The sequence below is a fragment of the Psammomys obesus genome, unplaced genomic scaffold (genome assembly GCF_907164565.1).
Source record: "Psammomys obesus unplaced genomic scaffold, mPsaObe1.curated_primary_1811, whole genome shotgun sequence".
NCBI lineage: Eukaryota > Metazoa > Chordata > Mammalia > Rodentia > Muridae > Psammomys > Psammomys obesus.
Window position 1 is genome coordinate 12,361,868 of NW_026591872.1, and position 15,973 is coordinate 12,377,840.

At 40.5% G+C, this 15,973-nt stretch overlaps 1 protein-coding gene across 2 annotated transcripts in view; it reads left to right on the forward strand.

The window, feature by feature from the left end:
- Positions 1-13,077, forward strand: part of Ocrl (OCRL inositol polyphosphate-5-phosphatase) — a 63,753-nt gene extending 50,676 nt beyond the window's left edge. For both annotated transcript variants that reach the window (XM_055612160.1, XM_055612161.1), the window contains 6 exons: positions 3,193-3,216; positions 7,406-7,522; positions 8,355-8,439; positions 8,779-8,906; positions 10,208-10,319; positions 10,526-13,077. In XM_055612160.1, the coding sequence (XP_055468135.1) occupies positions 3,193-3,216; positions 7,406-7,522; positions 8,355-8,439; positions 8,779-8,906; positions 10,208-10,319; positions 10,526-10,650 (591 nt within the window). In that variant the 3' untranslated portion in view covers positions 10,651-13,077. The remainder of the gene's footprint in view (positions 1-3,192; positions 3,217-7,405; positions 7,523-8,354; positions 8,440-8,778; positions 8,907-10,207; positions 10,320-10,525) is intronic.
- Positions 13,078-15,973: the final 2,896 nt, after the last annotated feature.

Here is a 15,973-nt window from a genome sequence, read left to right on the forward strand (position 1 = left end):
CTCTCTCTCTCTCTCTCTCTCTCTCTCTCTCTCTCTCTTTATTTCTCATGTTTGTGGTGTTAGGGGTGGAAACCCATGCCTCATTCATGCCAGACAAGCATTCTATTACTAAGAAACACTGCCTGGCCACTAACTTAAAATATATATTTCCCATTCTAGGTTTTTTTTTAAATGAACTTGTGTGTGTGTGTGTGTGTGTGTGTGTGTGTGTGTGTGTGTGTGTGTACACTTAGACAGGCATGCATGTGCCACAGAGCATGTGTGTTGGTCAGGACAATTCTTGAGAGTTGCTTCTCTGCTACCTTGTGGGGCCTAGGGATTCAACTGGGTCTGCATTCATCCACATCCATCAAGTAAGCCATTTCCTAGGCCCCTTATTAGTACATAAATTGATTAAATGACTGATTTAGCTTGCACATGTACACCAAGGCACGCTTGTGGATGTCAGAGGACAATGTTGTGAGGTTGGTTCTTTTCTTCCACCAAGTGAGTTCCAGAGATTTAATTTAAGTCATCAGACTTGGTAGCAAACGCAATTACCTGATTAGCTATTTCATGGGCCCCCATGTCAGTTTTAAGTTGTTTCTTTTCTCCTATTTGACCTGTGTTGATAGCTGTTTAATGTTTCTCTTTGTTTCTGCACTTCATTATCTCCCATTTAGGTATGACAGATTAAATTTTCTGTAATACTACTCTGGTGAGGGTGATTTTATTTTTCTTTGCTCAAAGGTAGTGAGTTTTTCCTACAGACATTACAGATTCATAAGTTGTCATTCAGTGTCAAATTTTGTTTCTTGCCATTTTTTCTCAACATCCTCTAGATACCTTATGCCTCCAACAAACAAGATGAGTAAGCTCTTCTTAGTCAACTTGTCATTTAACTTTTCTGTGCATTCGTTTCTTTCTGCCTCTTCCACCCTTTCTTAGAGCATGGATCTTGCTATGTTTTTCAGACTGGTCTTGAACTCTCTGCATTCGTGTGAAGTTCTTGAGTAACTGCTATAACAGGCCTGCACTACTGCATCTGGATTACTTACACTTTACCCCTCCCACCTGTGGATTAATGACTTAGATGTGACTCAGTAGTAGAAAGTTTGCCCAGCATGCACACAGCTCCAGATCCTAACACCAGCTGAAAAAAAAAAAAAAAAAAAAAAAGGAAGAAAGAAATCCTGTGCTTTTTAAGGACTAGTAGCCATGTATTAGAAACTTTTACATACTAATTATAAGAACATCAGGTTGTAAATTCTAAGACTAAGGAAGACCCAGACTCAATTGGAAACCAGGGTCAGGGACCAACCATATCTTTCTCATTTATTTGTCCTGAATTGCCCCTGCCCTCCTCAGAAGATATTTAGCAAAGCCATTTGTAGATGGTTCCCACTCAAAGGAAATGTCTTTCAGGGCCTAGATTGACATGATAGCACACAAAATTCCTCCTTGGTTTTGCTGTTATATCATATGTCATGTATTCTTCAGAGACCGAATGTAAAATCTGTCATATTTGTTAAAAAGTGTTTCTAAACTTAATAAAATGTTATAGTACAACCTTTTGTTAAATTAGATTGTTGACACTCAGAATTAACTTCAGATTTAGAAGTATCATTCTGATAGAACAATATGTACCTTAAAAGTTCTATTACCAAGACTCTGAGTACTTTATTTCACATGGTATTTAAATGTAAGTAAACTCAGGAAATCATGTTAAATTCATAATTTATCTAACAATACTAAAACCTCTAATTACCATATGTAACAAGAACAGAGAAAATAGATTCCAGATTACCACTTGGAATGTCAGGGAATACATGTTCACTCCCACTCCGGGGCCTATGCTTCTCTGACAGGGAGACTTGGATTTCTCCTGATATATGATTAGTCCTGATTTCTCAGTGGTCTGTAAGGGAATTGGGAAAAACTCAGTTGAGAGTCGCTAGGGCAATGTACCCCACCTCCTCCTGGCTTTAGATTGCTTTACTGTACCTAGGAGGAAAATATTTCACCTGCTTCAGAGAAGACACTGAGGCAATATGAAGTTGGGTAAATTACAAATCAGTAGGAGGCAGAAGGAAGAGTTGTATTCAGGCCTGTCTAACATTAATACCTATCCCCTTTGCATTAATCATGCTGTCCTGTGAATAGCTTTTCTCACTATCCATAGCTGATCATAGAAGGACTCTCACAGCTTCCCCCTGCCTCTCTATCCAGTAAGCATTTTTGTTGTCCTTTCTTAGTTGTTGAAGATAGTGTGGTGATAACAAATGGGGTTGGCCAGACCTGTGTTCCAATCCTGATTCTATCACTTATCACCTATGTGTGACCTTGGGCAAATAATTTCACCTCTCAAAGCCTCAATTTCTTCAGCTGTGAAATAAGAATAATGCTTTACACTGATGTGCAGATAAAGTGACATTGTATTTATGCTGGTACATGGTAGACATTCCTCAGGTGATGGTGATGATTGCTGCTGCTCTCACTCTCATTGGGTTGTAATGTCTGCAGAAATAACAAAGATAAAAGTACTATTTCCCCTGTTTCTCCTTTGTCTTTTATATTCATTAGGAAAACAGAGGAACTGATGGACACACTCACTGATCCACAAACCTCTGAGATAAAGTCTGTTTATATTTCAGTGGATCTTCAAACCTGGGAAGTCTAGAGACCTTTGAGGAGGTGGGTGGGTACAGGGAGAGGGGAAAAAGCTTCAAGAGGCTCTTGGAGACTCAGGAGGCTAGCTGGCATGAGAGCAGCAATAGAAAGGAGGACATGGAAGTAAAAGTAGAAATAGAAAAGAAGTATCCCCTGTTTCTGTGTTTCCACTCTCAAAGCTACAGCCAAGTTCCTTCATGGAGGTGACATTAGGATGAGGTAAGAACTGTACATGAAGACAACACCAGACTTGACTGGGTCTTCAGGCAGCTTCTGGAGGGTACAAAGATCAAAGACCATAGAAGGATATTTCTTTACTGATAATATCAGCTAACTGTATAATATACTGTGTGTAACAAAGAACTTTGTGTATAGAAAGTATATCCCATTTTCAGTGTTCATCATTTGAAGTATTTAGAACTTTTAAAACCTATATGTCTATATGCAAGCAAGCAAAATCTAATACTGAGCTATTTCTAATTTTGTGAATTAACTCTCATCATTGTCTATCTGCCAATGACTTTTCTCCTGCTCTGCTCTCAGGAAGAAGACAGCTTCCTAGAAAAGGTAATTCAATCCATTGGTGTTAATGAAGGTTTCCTTGTGCTTGATTAACACTTAACTGTGGTCCCTGGAACTTGTCCCTAAGCATTCTCATATCAGAGGCCTCTGATTTGGTGAGAATCCCTAATAGCGCATGATGTCCTGCCAGCTGTCTTAAGTATGCTCAAAATTTAGGTATGATATTTATATATCTGACAAGTTGTTGATACTCTATATATAAAAGAAATAAAACTCAAGGGTACATTTTTTTCCAAACTCACTGTGTAGCAAAGATTGACCTTGATTTTTCTGATCCTCCTGCCTCCACCTCCCCAGTGCTGGGATGACAGCACTCCAGGTTTTAATTAGTCCTGGGAATCAAACTTGGGCCTTCTGATAGATGATAGAGAAACATTCTACCAGCTGAGCTACATCCCTAGCCACCAGTATGTGTGCATGCACATGTGCATGTATGTGCATACTCAAGTGTGTCAAATGGGAAGAAACACCGGCTTTACACGTGCTACACAGATACACTGCCACTAAGCTAAAACCAAGCCTCGTTTGCATTTTTTCATTTGAAAAATAGCTTCTCAAGGCTAATGTTGTTCAGTATATTTTCCAGAAGGTAAATCAAAAAACTTCATAAGTAGTTTGCCAAAATTAGATTGTTAAGAACATCAAAATGAAGATTTGACCTAACACAGATAAACATATATTAATATACATATATGTGTATGTATGTATACACACATACAAGTGTTTAAAAAGAGAGAGAGAGAGAGAGAAAGGAGAAAAGATGGCTATCCTCTGTATGGGCAGTATTAGTCAAGCCATAGTCAACATGTGTCTTATCAACATATTATGTAACCATTGTGTCTAGGAAGTTATTTTCCAGCTCATCTAAGATAAACCCATGAACATAAGTAGCTTCATCATGAAATTTGCAGGCAAATGGTTGGATCTAGAAAAGATCATCCTGAGTGAGGTATCCCAGAAGGAGAAAGACACACATGGTATATACTCACTTATAAGTGGATATTAGACATACAATATAGGATAATCTTACTAAAATCTGTACACCTAAGGAAGCTGATCAAGAAGGAGGACCCTGATAAGATGCTCAATCTTCATTCAGAAAGGGTAAATGAGATGGACTTCAGAAGAGGGAGAAAAACAGGGAACAGGACAGGAACCATTCACAGAGAGCCTCTGAAAGACTCCTTTTCATTTTTAAATTTCCAGATAAGCGCTATACCATGAAGCTGCATCTCTAGTCCAGATTTACCTTGATATAGCTTATCTGAAAACTCATGAGTTATAGGGTGCTATTTAGTTGCCCCTGCTTCCAAAAACAGTACAACCAAAAAAAAAAAAAAGTTATTCCTGTTGCACTAAGAATAATTTGGAAGAGGGCCTAAGTTCAGATTTCCAACAAGAAAACTAAGTGCAGTGGCACACATCTGTAATCCCAGTTCTGGGGAACAGGTAATATGAAGGTCCCTGGAGCTCCCTAGCCAGAATCAGTTAACTCCATATTCAATGAGAGCAACGTCTGAAAGAGAAAGAGATGGAGACAGACTGAGAGAGATACCTGGTGTCAACCTCTGGCCTCCATATACACATACATACAGGGACCACACATAAAACAAAGAAGCAATTTGAGGTTCTTGATAATAGTGGTTAATTACACACAGAATGCCCAGATAAGGGTCAAGAAATAGAACCAAGAGTAGAATTGAGGAGCTAAGGAAAATCATAAGTCATCTAATCCAGCTGTCTAGCTTTAGACAGAGAAAAGTATTTTCTTTGTTCTAACAGGCAAGGCTCAAAGCTCAGAAAGGTAGAAAACGCTATGGAAAGTCCCAGTGCCCCTGAGCACTAGAGTGTATGGTGTGGGTCCTGTTTCCTGACTGTCCAGTGGTGCACCCCTTCTGTAGTGCCTCATGGCCTTTTCTCTCAACTGGACAGGCCAGGCTCCTCTCAGGACTGCCAAATGCAGGGCCAGGAGCTGTGGACAGACATTCCACAGCACTTCTAGTGTTTGAAGGATGCTTCCATTGGGTGAAGTTGAATGCACTTTGAAGGTGGAACTGCTTTAATCATTAATCATTACAGTGGTACACACCTATAATCCCAGCCCTTGGGAGGCAGACACAGGAAGATCACTGCTAGTTTGAGGCCAGCCTGGTCTACAAAGCAAGTAAGTCCAGAACAGCCAAGGCTACACAGAGAAACCCTGTCTTAAAACACTTCCCACCTTCACCCCCACACAAATGCACATACAAAGATTACAAAATGTAGACTTATAAGGCACAGATTGTGACCTGTTGAAAGAAGACAGAGTGTCTTGGTTCTCCTTTGAACATCAGTGTTCAAAGAGTAATGTATGGAACATTCTTTTGTAAATATTCTTTCTGCATTTCCTTATTATATCTTTTTCTAGACTTCAGAGCCCAAGTGTGACTTTGCTATTATCACACATGAATTTGGAAGTGGATAGTAGATGCTGTATATAACCTACTGACATTTTATTAACCTTTTTAAACTACTTTATAAAGGCTTGAGACATCTTTGCTTCTTATCATTTCTCTGTTAAGGGCAGTACATGTTCTGTCTATTCAGCTTAGACAGTGCCTGTGTTGTCTTAATGCCTCAGTACAGGAAAAAACCTTTCAGTTGGATGTCAGATTTTTGAAAGCATATGCGTCACTGATGAATAATTTATATATGGTAAATCTGGAGGCATCTGCAAAAGAATTTGTACATGTCTTCTGTTTTGTCCAGCAAGTTAGTAGAATGCATTATGGTTGGGCTCAGATATCAGGGGGATGCCTGCATGTAATACATACAGCCAGACTATAAAGAGTGAAGTCATTGGGTAAGCCACCAATAGAAGTTACAGCAACTATACAGAATTTGAATATCAAGACATAGCATCCAAGGGAAAGAAAAGAAATAAATGTGAAAAATAGATATGTAGAGAGATTTGAAATGGCAACCAATGATCAGTATTTCCTTCTCTTTATTTCCTGAGAAGGGTGTGGCAGCTTAGAAAGTTCTTCTGTGTTTATTAAAGAGCACCATGTTAGGTGCTCTTTAGTACCTAACAGCAGCATGGGTGTTGCTGTAAAGTATGTGGTCTCTGTGACCAAAGTGATATGGGTTTTTTTTTCCCCCTTAAAGCTACATATCTGGAGGATATGGATAGAACAATATCAGGGAAGAATTTCTAGAAGTTAGAGATGGCAAAAGGAAGTGGATGCTAAAAAAAATGTGGCTTTTTCCACTGGGATTCTTCTGAAGGGTACCTTCCTTCTGATGGCCTTTAGCCTATTTTAGATATATTTTGCATGTGCTTTATATTTAAATCTATAAACCTAAGATAAATTAACAGATTCCTTTTTGAGTGTTGGGAGATAGTTGAGTTTATTTTACACTTTGAATTTAGTTATTTGTCTCTTCTGGATTTTTGTCTTATATTCTTTCAGAAGACTTTAACAGTAGAAAGATAGGTACGAGGAATAATAGCCCCTAGAAATCCTTGCTAAGCTACTAACATGAATAATAACTTTTGGAAGTAGTCCCTAGAGTGTTCATGGTATTCTAGCTCTTCAATTGCTATATCCCAGGTTATTACTTTTAGGTCCTAGGACTTATGATTAAAAACTTGATCAAACCTAAAGTATCCATATATGTATATTTCATGTATACAGCTGTCTTTTATTCCTGAGAACCAAAGCAATTTAGTTAAAAAAAAACAATGAGAATTCCCAGTAATATTTGTGATAAGGCCTGGAGGAAGAGTTAGTGTAGAATAAACTGAAACCTAAGTGTAAATAGAGTTTCTCAGGGTAGCATGTTAGCAATTGTGAGTTCACTGTATAGATACTGGTCATGCATAGACTCTACTGTGACTGTATCCTCACCTAGCTGATTCTCATTCCTGAATAGAGAATGCATCCACAAGATGCACTACATAAGCACAAACGAAATGCTTACTGGCTGAATGAAACATTTTGGGAAGGAGATTGTTTTAACTACTGGAATCATTACTGAGTGCCTTTTGAACATGCATGTCTGTTGTAGGGTCAGGGGAAAGGGGAAGGTTTATGAGACAAAGATCACATTGTACCCACTTGGGAACATTTTGAAAGAGATCTAACTCTTTCGCTTGAGGCCCCTTTAATTCTCATCCATTTTCATCTGTTAGGAGAAGTCCCTTCTGCAGATGGTACCCTTGGATAAAGGTGCCAGTGAGAGACCCCTTCAAGTCCCCAAGGAGATCTGGCTTCTAGTAGATCACTTATTCAAATATGCATGTCACCAGGTAAGTGAGAGAAAACCTTCCCTATGACTGCAGAAGGTATGAATAATATAGGAAAATATGACGCTCCACATCAGCATAGGGCATTTAACCATCCCAAGCTACCTCCTTGTGGCTACACTGTCATACCTCTAAAGCGTATAATCTGAGCAGGTACCTGAGACCACACTCTGAGTCTGATGGCTGAGCCAAGACAAGAACTGAGAATGCCTGTGACTTGTTTATACACTTTGCCCTGGATGACTGAATCCTACAGTCTAATGCCTATTTTAGTTGCCCTGTAGCCAATTGCAAATTTTAAAATTGAAATAAACTTCAAACCAATTTCTTTAACATAGCTCTGGGTTTTCTTTTAAATCCTATACTAAAGCACTAGCTATTTACTATCTTAAGAAAATACTTTCCTTTGACCAAATTGAAGGGTAGTGTTCTCAGACCTACTGAGACCAATATAACTCAGAAATCAGTTGTATCATGAATGTACCATTTACTCTTTTCCCAACATCCAATTTTGTCCACATTTGTCAATGGGTATGCTTATGCAGGGTATACTCTGTTTTCTAGAGGCTCAGTAGACTACCTGGCTTCCTGATCTTACCATTTAGTCCCTTGCCTTATCAAATAAAGGTTGAAATGTGGTTTTCTGACAGGTCATTTTCTTGCTTGAAATAATGTTTCACGTGAATTATAGCAATGCTAAAGGAATGCAATATTGTATCCATACTTACTTTCCTAACTGCTAATACATACACTACCCTTCATTTCTTTCCTGTTGCTCTCCCAGTTTCTGGGCAAGCTTCAGAACTTGTTCCCTTTATGCATACTTCTTTGGTAGGAGGACTTGTTCCAAACCCCTGGGATGCAGGAGGAGTTACAGCAGATCATTGATTGTCTGGACACCAGCATTCCTGAGATAATCCGTATCCTTTCTGTCCAAGGCTTGGGAAGCTGAAAATATACTTGGTCAAAGTATTTTCCCACCTGTATTTGATGCTTTTGTTTACATTGAAGAATGAGAGAAACACTGGCAACTAGTTTATAACCCTATCATTGTGTGGACTATGCTCCCAAGGGACTGTGGCCAATTCTTTACCAACTGGCTGCAGAGTACCTGAACTATTAGAAAAACCCAGTCAGGAGCAGTGTGTCCTGAAAAAAAAGAAGAGGAAAAACCATCCCTGTAGAGGCTTGAGGGAGCCAGTCAGGTCTCTGTGTGGCTTTTCTCTGGGTTCCTCTTCCCTTGACTCAAGGGAATTCAGCTGGCAGTAACCACTCTGTGGCTGAAGCACTGCTCATTTTCCTGGAAGCCCTGCCAGAGCCAGTCATCTGTTATGAGCTGTATCAGCGATGTCTTGACTCTGCTCATGATCCTCGGATCTGCAGACAGGTGAGTTTTGTTGCTCTGAGGATATACTCAGTGCAGGTTCTCCCATAGAGAAATCGTCAGTTTTACAAATGGGTAAATGGGATAGAATGGGTCTGAGTCTGTTATGCATGACAGGACATTATAGGGGACCTAAAAACCTGGCCTAAGCCCATATATTCAGTCTCCAAGTGTGTTCCCTAATAAGGGGAGCAGGGACTTTTTCTGGCATGAACTCAGTGACAGGCTCTCTGATCACCTCCCCCTAGGGGGTGCAGCCTTGCCAGGCCACAGAGGAAGACAGTGCAACCAGTCCTGATGAGAACTGATAGAAGGGGAGGAGGACTAGGGGAAGAGAATAGGGGAAGAAGAGGGAGGGAGGATGGGATTGGGAGGGGAGGAGGGAGAGGGACACAGCCAGGATACAAATTGAATAAATTGTAATAAACGAAAATAATAATTTTTTTTAAAGTTATGATCCTTGAGGGAGCCAGTGAGATGGCTCAATGGGAAAGGGTACTTGCCATCAAGGCTGTTGGCCTAAATTTGATCCCCAGAACACAAGTGATGGAAGGAAAAAAATCTGCTCCCATTAGTTGTTCTCTGATCTCTACATGTGCCCTGTCCCACCACACATGTGCACACACATACACATACACTAAATAAGTAAAGTTGAAACCCTTGACTTTAGGTAGTATTATTTTCTATTATATTGGAATATTTTCTAGTTGGCCTATTTCCATTAATAAAAAACTTAGTGAAGTGGATACCTGAACCCTGGGGTGAGATTGGCAAAGCAAATTGTGAGTTCAGTTCTAGCTGTCATTACCAGGAAGAGAAGGTAGCAGTTAAGAGCTGCCATTGCCTTCTCCACCTCCTTCTTTCCTTCTTGATATGTTTTTAATCTTGCAAAGATTTTGGTCCACATTGGCTGAAACTAGCTATAAATTACATTAGTAAGTGTTGGTAGGAGGTACCCATCATTGCCAAGTGGCATTGTTGAGAAAAGCACTTACAGCGACAGATGCCTTTGCTGTTGGAGGAAAAGGAGAAAGAACAGATGAACACTTTGTTTCTGGTGAGGCACTGTGTGAATGTGACTGTGCTGACTGCATTGCCTGGCCATTGAATAGAGAGAAACCAAACCATACTGACTTCAGGTTATAATTTGGCAGGTAGTATACTAGTCATGAGTAAGTAATAGAGGGTAGTGACAGACAAATGGGGCCTATAAGAGTTAGATTACAAATTGTTCTTATGGCAGCTATAAATTTGTATTCGCTTTGAGCTATTTACCTTACTATACACTCCTCTCTAATAAACAGGTAATTTCCCAGCTTCCAAGATGCCATAGAAACGTTTTCCGCTACTTGATGTCATTCCTTCGTGAACTCTTAAAATTCTCTGACTACAACAATGTTAGTGCCAACATGATCGGTAAGGGCACTTCATGAGAATGTCTGTGAGAATACTTGCTAAGCATAATTTGTATGCATTGTGCATAATCTATACCATATTTGATGTTTGAGAACGTGGCAGTCACCTCCCTCCTACTATTTTTGTTCCCTGCATCCTGAACTTTGAGGTTTTGCTTAGGTCATGTCTGACAATGGGTTTCCCTTTTTCTTTCTTCCACCCTTTAGCTACTCTCTTCACTAGCCTTCTCCTGAGGCCTCCACCAAACCTCATGGCAAGACAGTCTCCAAATGACCGCCAGCGTGCCATCCAGTTCCTTCTGGGCTTCCTGCTTGGGAGCGAGGAAGACTAAGTCTCTGCCTGTGTGAGATTCTAGAGGAGGAAGACCTTGGGCTCTGAGTATTTCAGAATGATTTGAAAAGTCATAACACAGAAAGGGTCTATGGCAGGATCTTTTAAGTTCTGTTAGTAGTACAAAGGGAGGAGTTTCCTAATCCCTCCTTACCATTTCTGCTACACAGCAAAATCCTTTTAGGTACATATTGGCAAGCCAAAGTTATCATATTTTGGTGTTTTGTGTTTACTCTGTAAAGCAAAGAAGTCTGCACTCCTTTACCTAAGAATATGTTTTTGCCCTACTTCCCAGTTATCATGATCATTTTTAATACCCTAGGCCTAGATTGTGAGGCATTCCACAATTTTAGGCCTACAAGCACTACTTGCTGTAGCTCAGACTTGTCTGTAGTCCTTTGAATAATGCACTTTGAATCCACCCTCTCCCCATGTGACTACTTTGCACTCTTCCTTCATTCATGTTATCACTTTGAAGAAAGCCTGGATGAGGCTAGTGACTCCGTGGGTGTCCTCAACAGAAGTTCACTGTCCACATGTGATTGTTACATGCCTTTGTGCATTTCTACTACAATGATGTCTATGTGTCACTGTAACAGTGGCCTTCTTGTGGCTCCACACATGGTGGAACCATATGCCATTGTCTCAGATCATGTTTAGTTACATAATTTTATGGCCTATAGCGATGGCATCCCACCAATGTGAGAACATCACAATAGCGAGGAAAGCACTGTGAGTATTTCAGAAGTAAAAATGTCCATGTGTAGCAGGCCCTGCTTCCTACTCCCCTTTACCTATTAGCATCCACACTTGACATGAGCAATCCTGAATGTTGGGTAACCCATATCCCACTAGAAACCCACTCCCAGAATAATGTATGCATCCACTCAAAAAAGTGAGGCCCCATGGAGCCTTCGCTGCCCCCAAACCAAATATTGAAGGTAACCCTTTGAACCCTTTCTTCTATCTTCTGAAGTATCAGAAGATACTTTCCCTCTCTCATCAGGGCTGACTCTGGACTCCACATCTAGTTCCTTCAAGTAAAGAAAGACTGGTCTTGGCTCCTCGTCACAGTATCCAGTGCCATAAAGAGAGACTGATAAGTGGGATCAGCCACACACATTACCTCTCACACCTGAAGCCCCTCTGTGAGGTTTCATTTTATTCAAGCTTGGTGGGATAAACAAACTTTTTAAAAACTATTTTGCGATTGACAAACAAGCCACTGACTTCAGACTGCAAAACTTCCTGGTGAAATTGGCTTGCTTGGTTTCATTCACCAAAACCAACCCAAGTCATCTCATTCCTGCCCATTAACAGTGGATGTAAGGAGTTTGTATAGGCTGTGTGTACAATCTTGGGTCCTGATTCCATGACTCTTGTAGCATCCCAGGAGAGGGCCAGGAAAACATCCACCATCAAATGATTTTCCAGCTGCCTCACCTCTTCAAAGTTGAGTTCTTTGGAGAACAAAAAGTATGTACCCTGCAATAGACTAGTTAAGCCCTTATGCAATTGCAAGCTGGGAATAAGAGTCAAAGTATTGGCGCCAACTCACTAAAGATCCAATCGGGTCAACAGTTGGCTAATAAAAGACTGAGAACAGAAGAATTTTGTCATATCTATTAGGCCAGAAAGTAGTCACTGAAGAAATAGATGATAGGAGCTGGGGCAAGGTGTTCCACAGGGAAATGCTTCTCCATGCCCTTTTTATAATTCCTTGCCAACCTTGGGTCTTTGGAAGAGCAAGAATATGGTTAGTTGGGGCTATGTGGAGCATGCATGTAGTGTTCTTCCTTCATTGGGCCAAAGCACCAAGTTGCTTCACTGCCTCAACCTTTTGTCCACCTTGATCTGGAATATATATAGGGTAGAGGGTTGTAGACACTCTCCAGGTAGTGGATACAAAACCTATCAGATGGAAGAAACCTGCTTCCCTGCCCTGCCTATCCTGCACATCGATCTCTAATTTCTAATTCCTTCAAGGTACTATTTCAGAGTTCCTCCAAATTAAAGATTTCAAATTCAACTGGTAGGGAAAGACTCTGCACCTAGCATCTTAGGGAAGAAATTATTCAAATCTTTTGGATGATGTTGCATTAGTTTCCCTTTCACCATTTTCTGATTCTTAATCTGTATCTGTAGTTCTTTGTTATATTTCACAAAAATGTCTTGGTCACTAAGCAAAGCTGCTAGTGGGATTCTGTATTTTGTGTTATCTTTTTATTATAATTTATTGCAGTTTTCTGAATAAATATATGTTGTGTGAAAAATTAGTGCAATCTAAAGAAAGAACTGAAGTGAGAAAGAACTGAAGAGGGGAGATGTATGTCACTTGGTCTCACTTGACTATTTTGCAGTCCCCATCAACTATACCTGTACTTGTAACTACCAAGCGTACAGAGAAATGTCATTTAAAAATTTTAGGCTGGGCCTGGAACTTCATTTTAAAGTGCTTACTTAGCACACACAAAGCCTTGGTTATGATCCTTAGCTCCTAGACCACAGAAGTGTGTTTTCCTGGGTTGTTGATATTATTCTATGTGTCAAGGCACTTGTCATCAAGCTTGATGGCTGGAGTTCAGTTCCCCAAACCCACATGGTGGAAGGAGGCGCCTGACTCCAGAAAGGTGTCACTAACCTTTACATGTGTTGTGCCATAGCCACATGAGTAAACAAAATTGGGGCTGGAGAGATGGCTCAGCAATAAAGAGCACTTAATGATCTTCCAGTGGACCCAGGATTGTTTCTCAGCACCCATATTTGGTAGGTCACAACTTCTGTAACTCCATCTCTAGGGGTCTAAAGGACTCTCTGCAGGCCCCTGCACACACATGGTGTGTGTATTTTCCCAAAGAAGTTAGAAGCCATGTAATTTCAGAGAGCAATAAAGAAGTCATATACATTCAGGGCTAGCCAAAATCCTTATTTTGACCCTAAGGGTTCAAGCAATAGTAAGAAAGTCTTCCTTTTGGGGAGTGGGATGGGATATAGACTCTCACTATGTTGCTGAGTCTGGGCTTGAACTTCTAGACTGAATGAACCCTCCTGACCCAACCTTCCTTGTAGTCACACACCATCTTGCCTGGTTGGACATTGAGTCTTAATCCTATAAATGTCACAGCAACGTCACATCCATGATCCTGCCAGCTCCAGATGTATGATAAGCCCTAATATACACATTTCAGAGGATCCCCGTTTCCCTTGCTGTCAGCCTAGGTGGATTAGATCTGACTCCCAAAGAGCCTGTTTTCACACAATCCATTTTAGAACTTTTGAAGACAAATTTATTGTGTGGGGTAGACAGGTACATACATTTACAAATACGTAGGGGAGGCTCTGCCACTTGCCGAGGATGCTCCTGAGCTGAACAGGCACCAATGTTGGCTGGCCCATTTACAGTATGGATTTGTAGGTTCTGAGACTGAAGAAGCTTCAGCTGGAGCTTTCCTCTCACCCAGGGCTGACTTCCCAGATCCCTCCCTCCCACTGTGACCCTGCCAGATGCAGGGGTTGTCTCAGTTTTGTTAGGAGCATGTTTTTGTTTTGTTTTGTTTATTTTGTTTTGTTTTGTTTTGTTTTTCTTTTTCCTTGCTCCACCCAAAGGCTTGGCAGAAGAAGGTGTTTTCTTTCTAGAGTGATGTCCCCTTCTATGAATGGAGACTAACACCCAGCAGTTTCTGTGTAGCAGAAGGCAACATGGCATAGCAGACACTGTAGCTGTCCTTGTCTGACATTAGATAGAAACTGCATCTGCACCTGCCTGGATGCTCTTATGTTATAGAGGACTCATTAGAGTCGCTCTAATACAAGGCAAGTTGAACAGGCTCTTGCTATGGATTAATAATGCATAGCCGCATAGTGTAACTATAAAGCCGCAAAATGTTAAGGAGGAAAGGCCTTAGTAAATGATCCAATCCATTGTCCTTGTTCAAATAGGGAGCTTCAGAGGGGACAATGATTGACCCACCCTGTGGTTTGGTAGGAAGAAAAGGCTTAAGCTTCACAGTTTGACATGGGTCAATGAACACCCTACATAATCTTAACCTATACTCACCAGTTAAGATTTAACCACAACTGCCTTACCTTGGGTCCACTGTTCAATCGAGTTTCTGCCACTTCTTTATTGTGAGGGACTTTGGCCTAGTTAGCCTATAGTTTTCTTGCTGGTAAAATGAAATGAATATAATGTTGACTCTATATGGTATAATTACATCAGACTCATAACTTCCTTGTTTAAACCCCTAAAGCATTACCTGGTACATTTAGAAAAATATCTCAACTTTCTCATGGCCTATAAGATATGGCATTGTTAAATGGAAGTACATTAAGCTCACAGCAATAGTATATGGTACATTGAAGCTGCTATATAGCTTTCCCACTCTCACTTTCTGTTCTATCAAATTGGCTGTACATAAGGCTTTAGGTTTCTTATTTAATGCTACTAATCTTGTTGGAGAGGCAAGATCCAGCTTGGACACAGGCCATTCTACTTTCCTTCATCATCTGACTATGAGACATGCCACCACACCAGCACTTATGCCTCTGTACTTCAGACTTTTTATGTAACCTATTTTCAAATTATTGTTATTATCATATTATTATCATTTGTGTGTGTGTAAGTTAAGGAACAACTCTCAGAAGTCAGTTTTCTCCTTACATTGGGATTTAGGGATTGAATTCAAGTTATCAGGCTTCTGTGACAAGTTCCTTTTACTCACTGGCCCATCTAAATGACACCCCCAGAAACCTTTCTGAAACTAAGATTGAGATAAAACTTAAAGCCAAGTATAATGGTATACATCTGTAAACCCAATGTTTGCTTGGGAGTCCAACCTGATTTAGAGGCCAGCCTGGGTTATATGCTGAGTTCAAGGTTAGTTTTTACTAAATAACAACAGCCTGTCATGTTTGTGTGTTTGTTTCGTGTGTGTGTGTGTGTGCGTGTGTGTGTGTGTATGTGTGTGTATGAGAGAGAGAGAGAGAGAGAGAGAGAGAGGCATGTGCTCCAACAGGAGCAGAACATTCCACTGGATCCCTTGGAGCTGCAGTTACAGGTAGTTGTGAGTTATTTGATGTGGATACTGAAAACAGAACTCAGATTCTCCTCAGGATGAAATGTGTTTAACTTGCTAGACATCTCTTTGGCCACACCGAAATTCAGTTTTTAAAAGAGAATGAATAACAAGCACACCCATGTACAACACCTGGCTGCTATCCAGCTTCGGGAACTACACTGTCTGCTCCATTGCTCCCTGCTAGCGTCTTGCTCTTTTTAGGGAGCTTTGCCTTATTCTGTGGGCCTGACTTTCTATTCCTCCCAG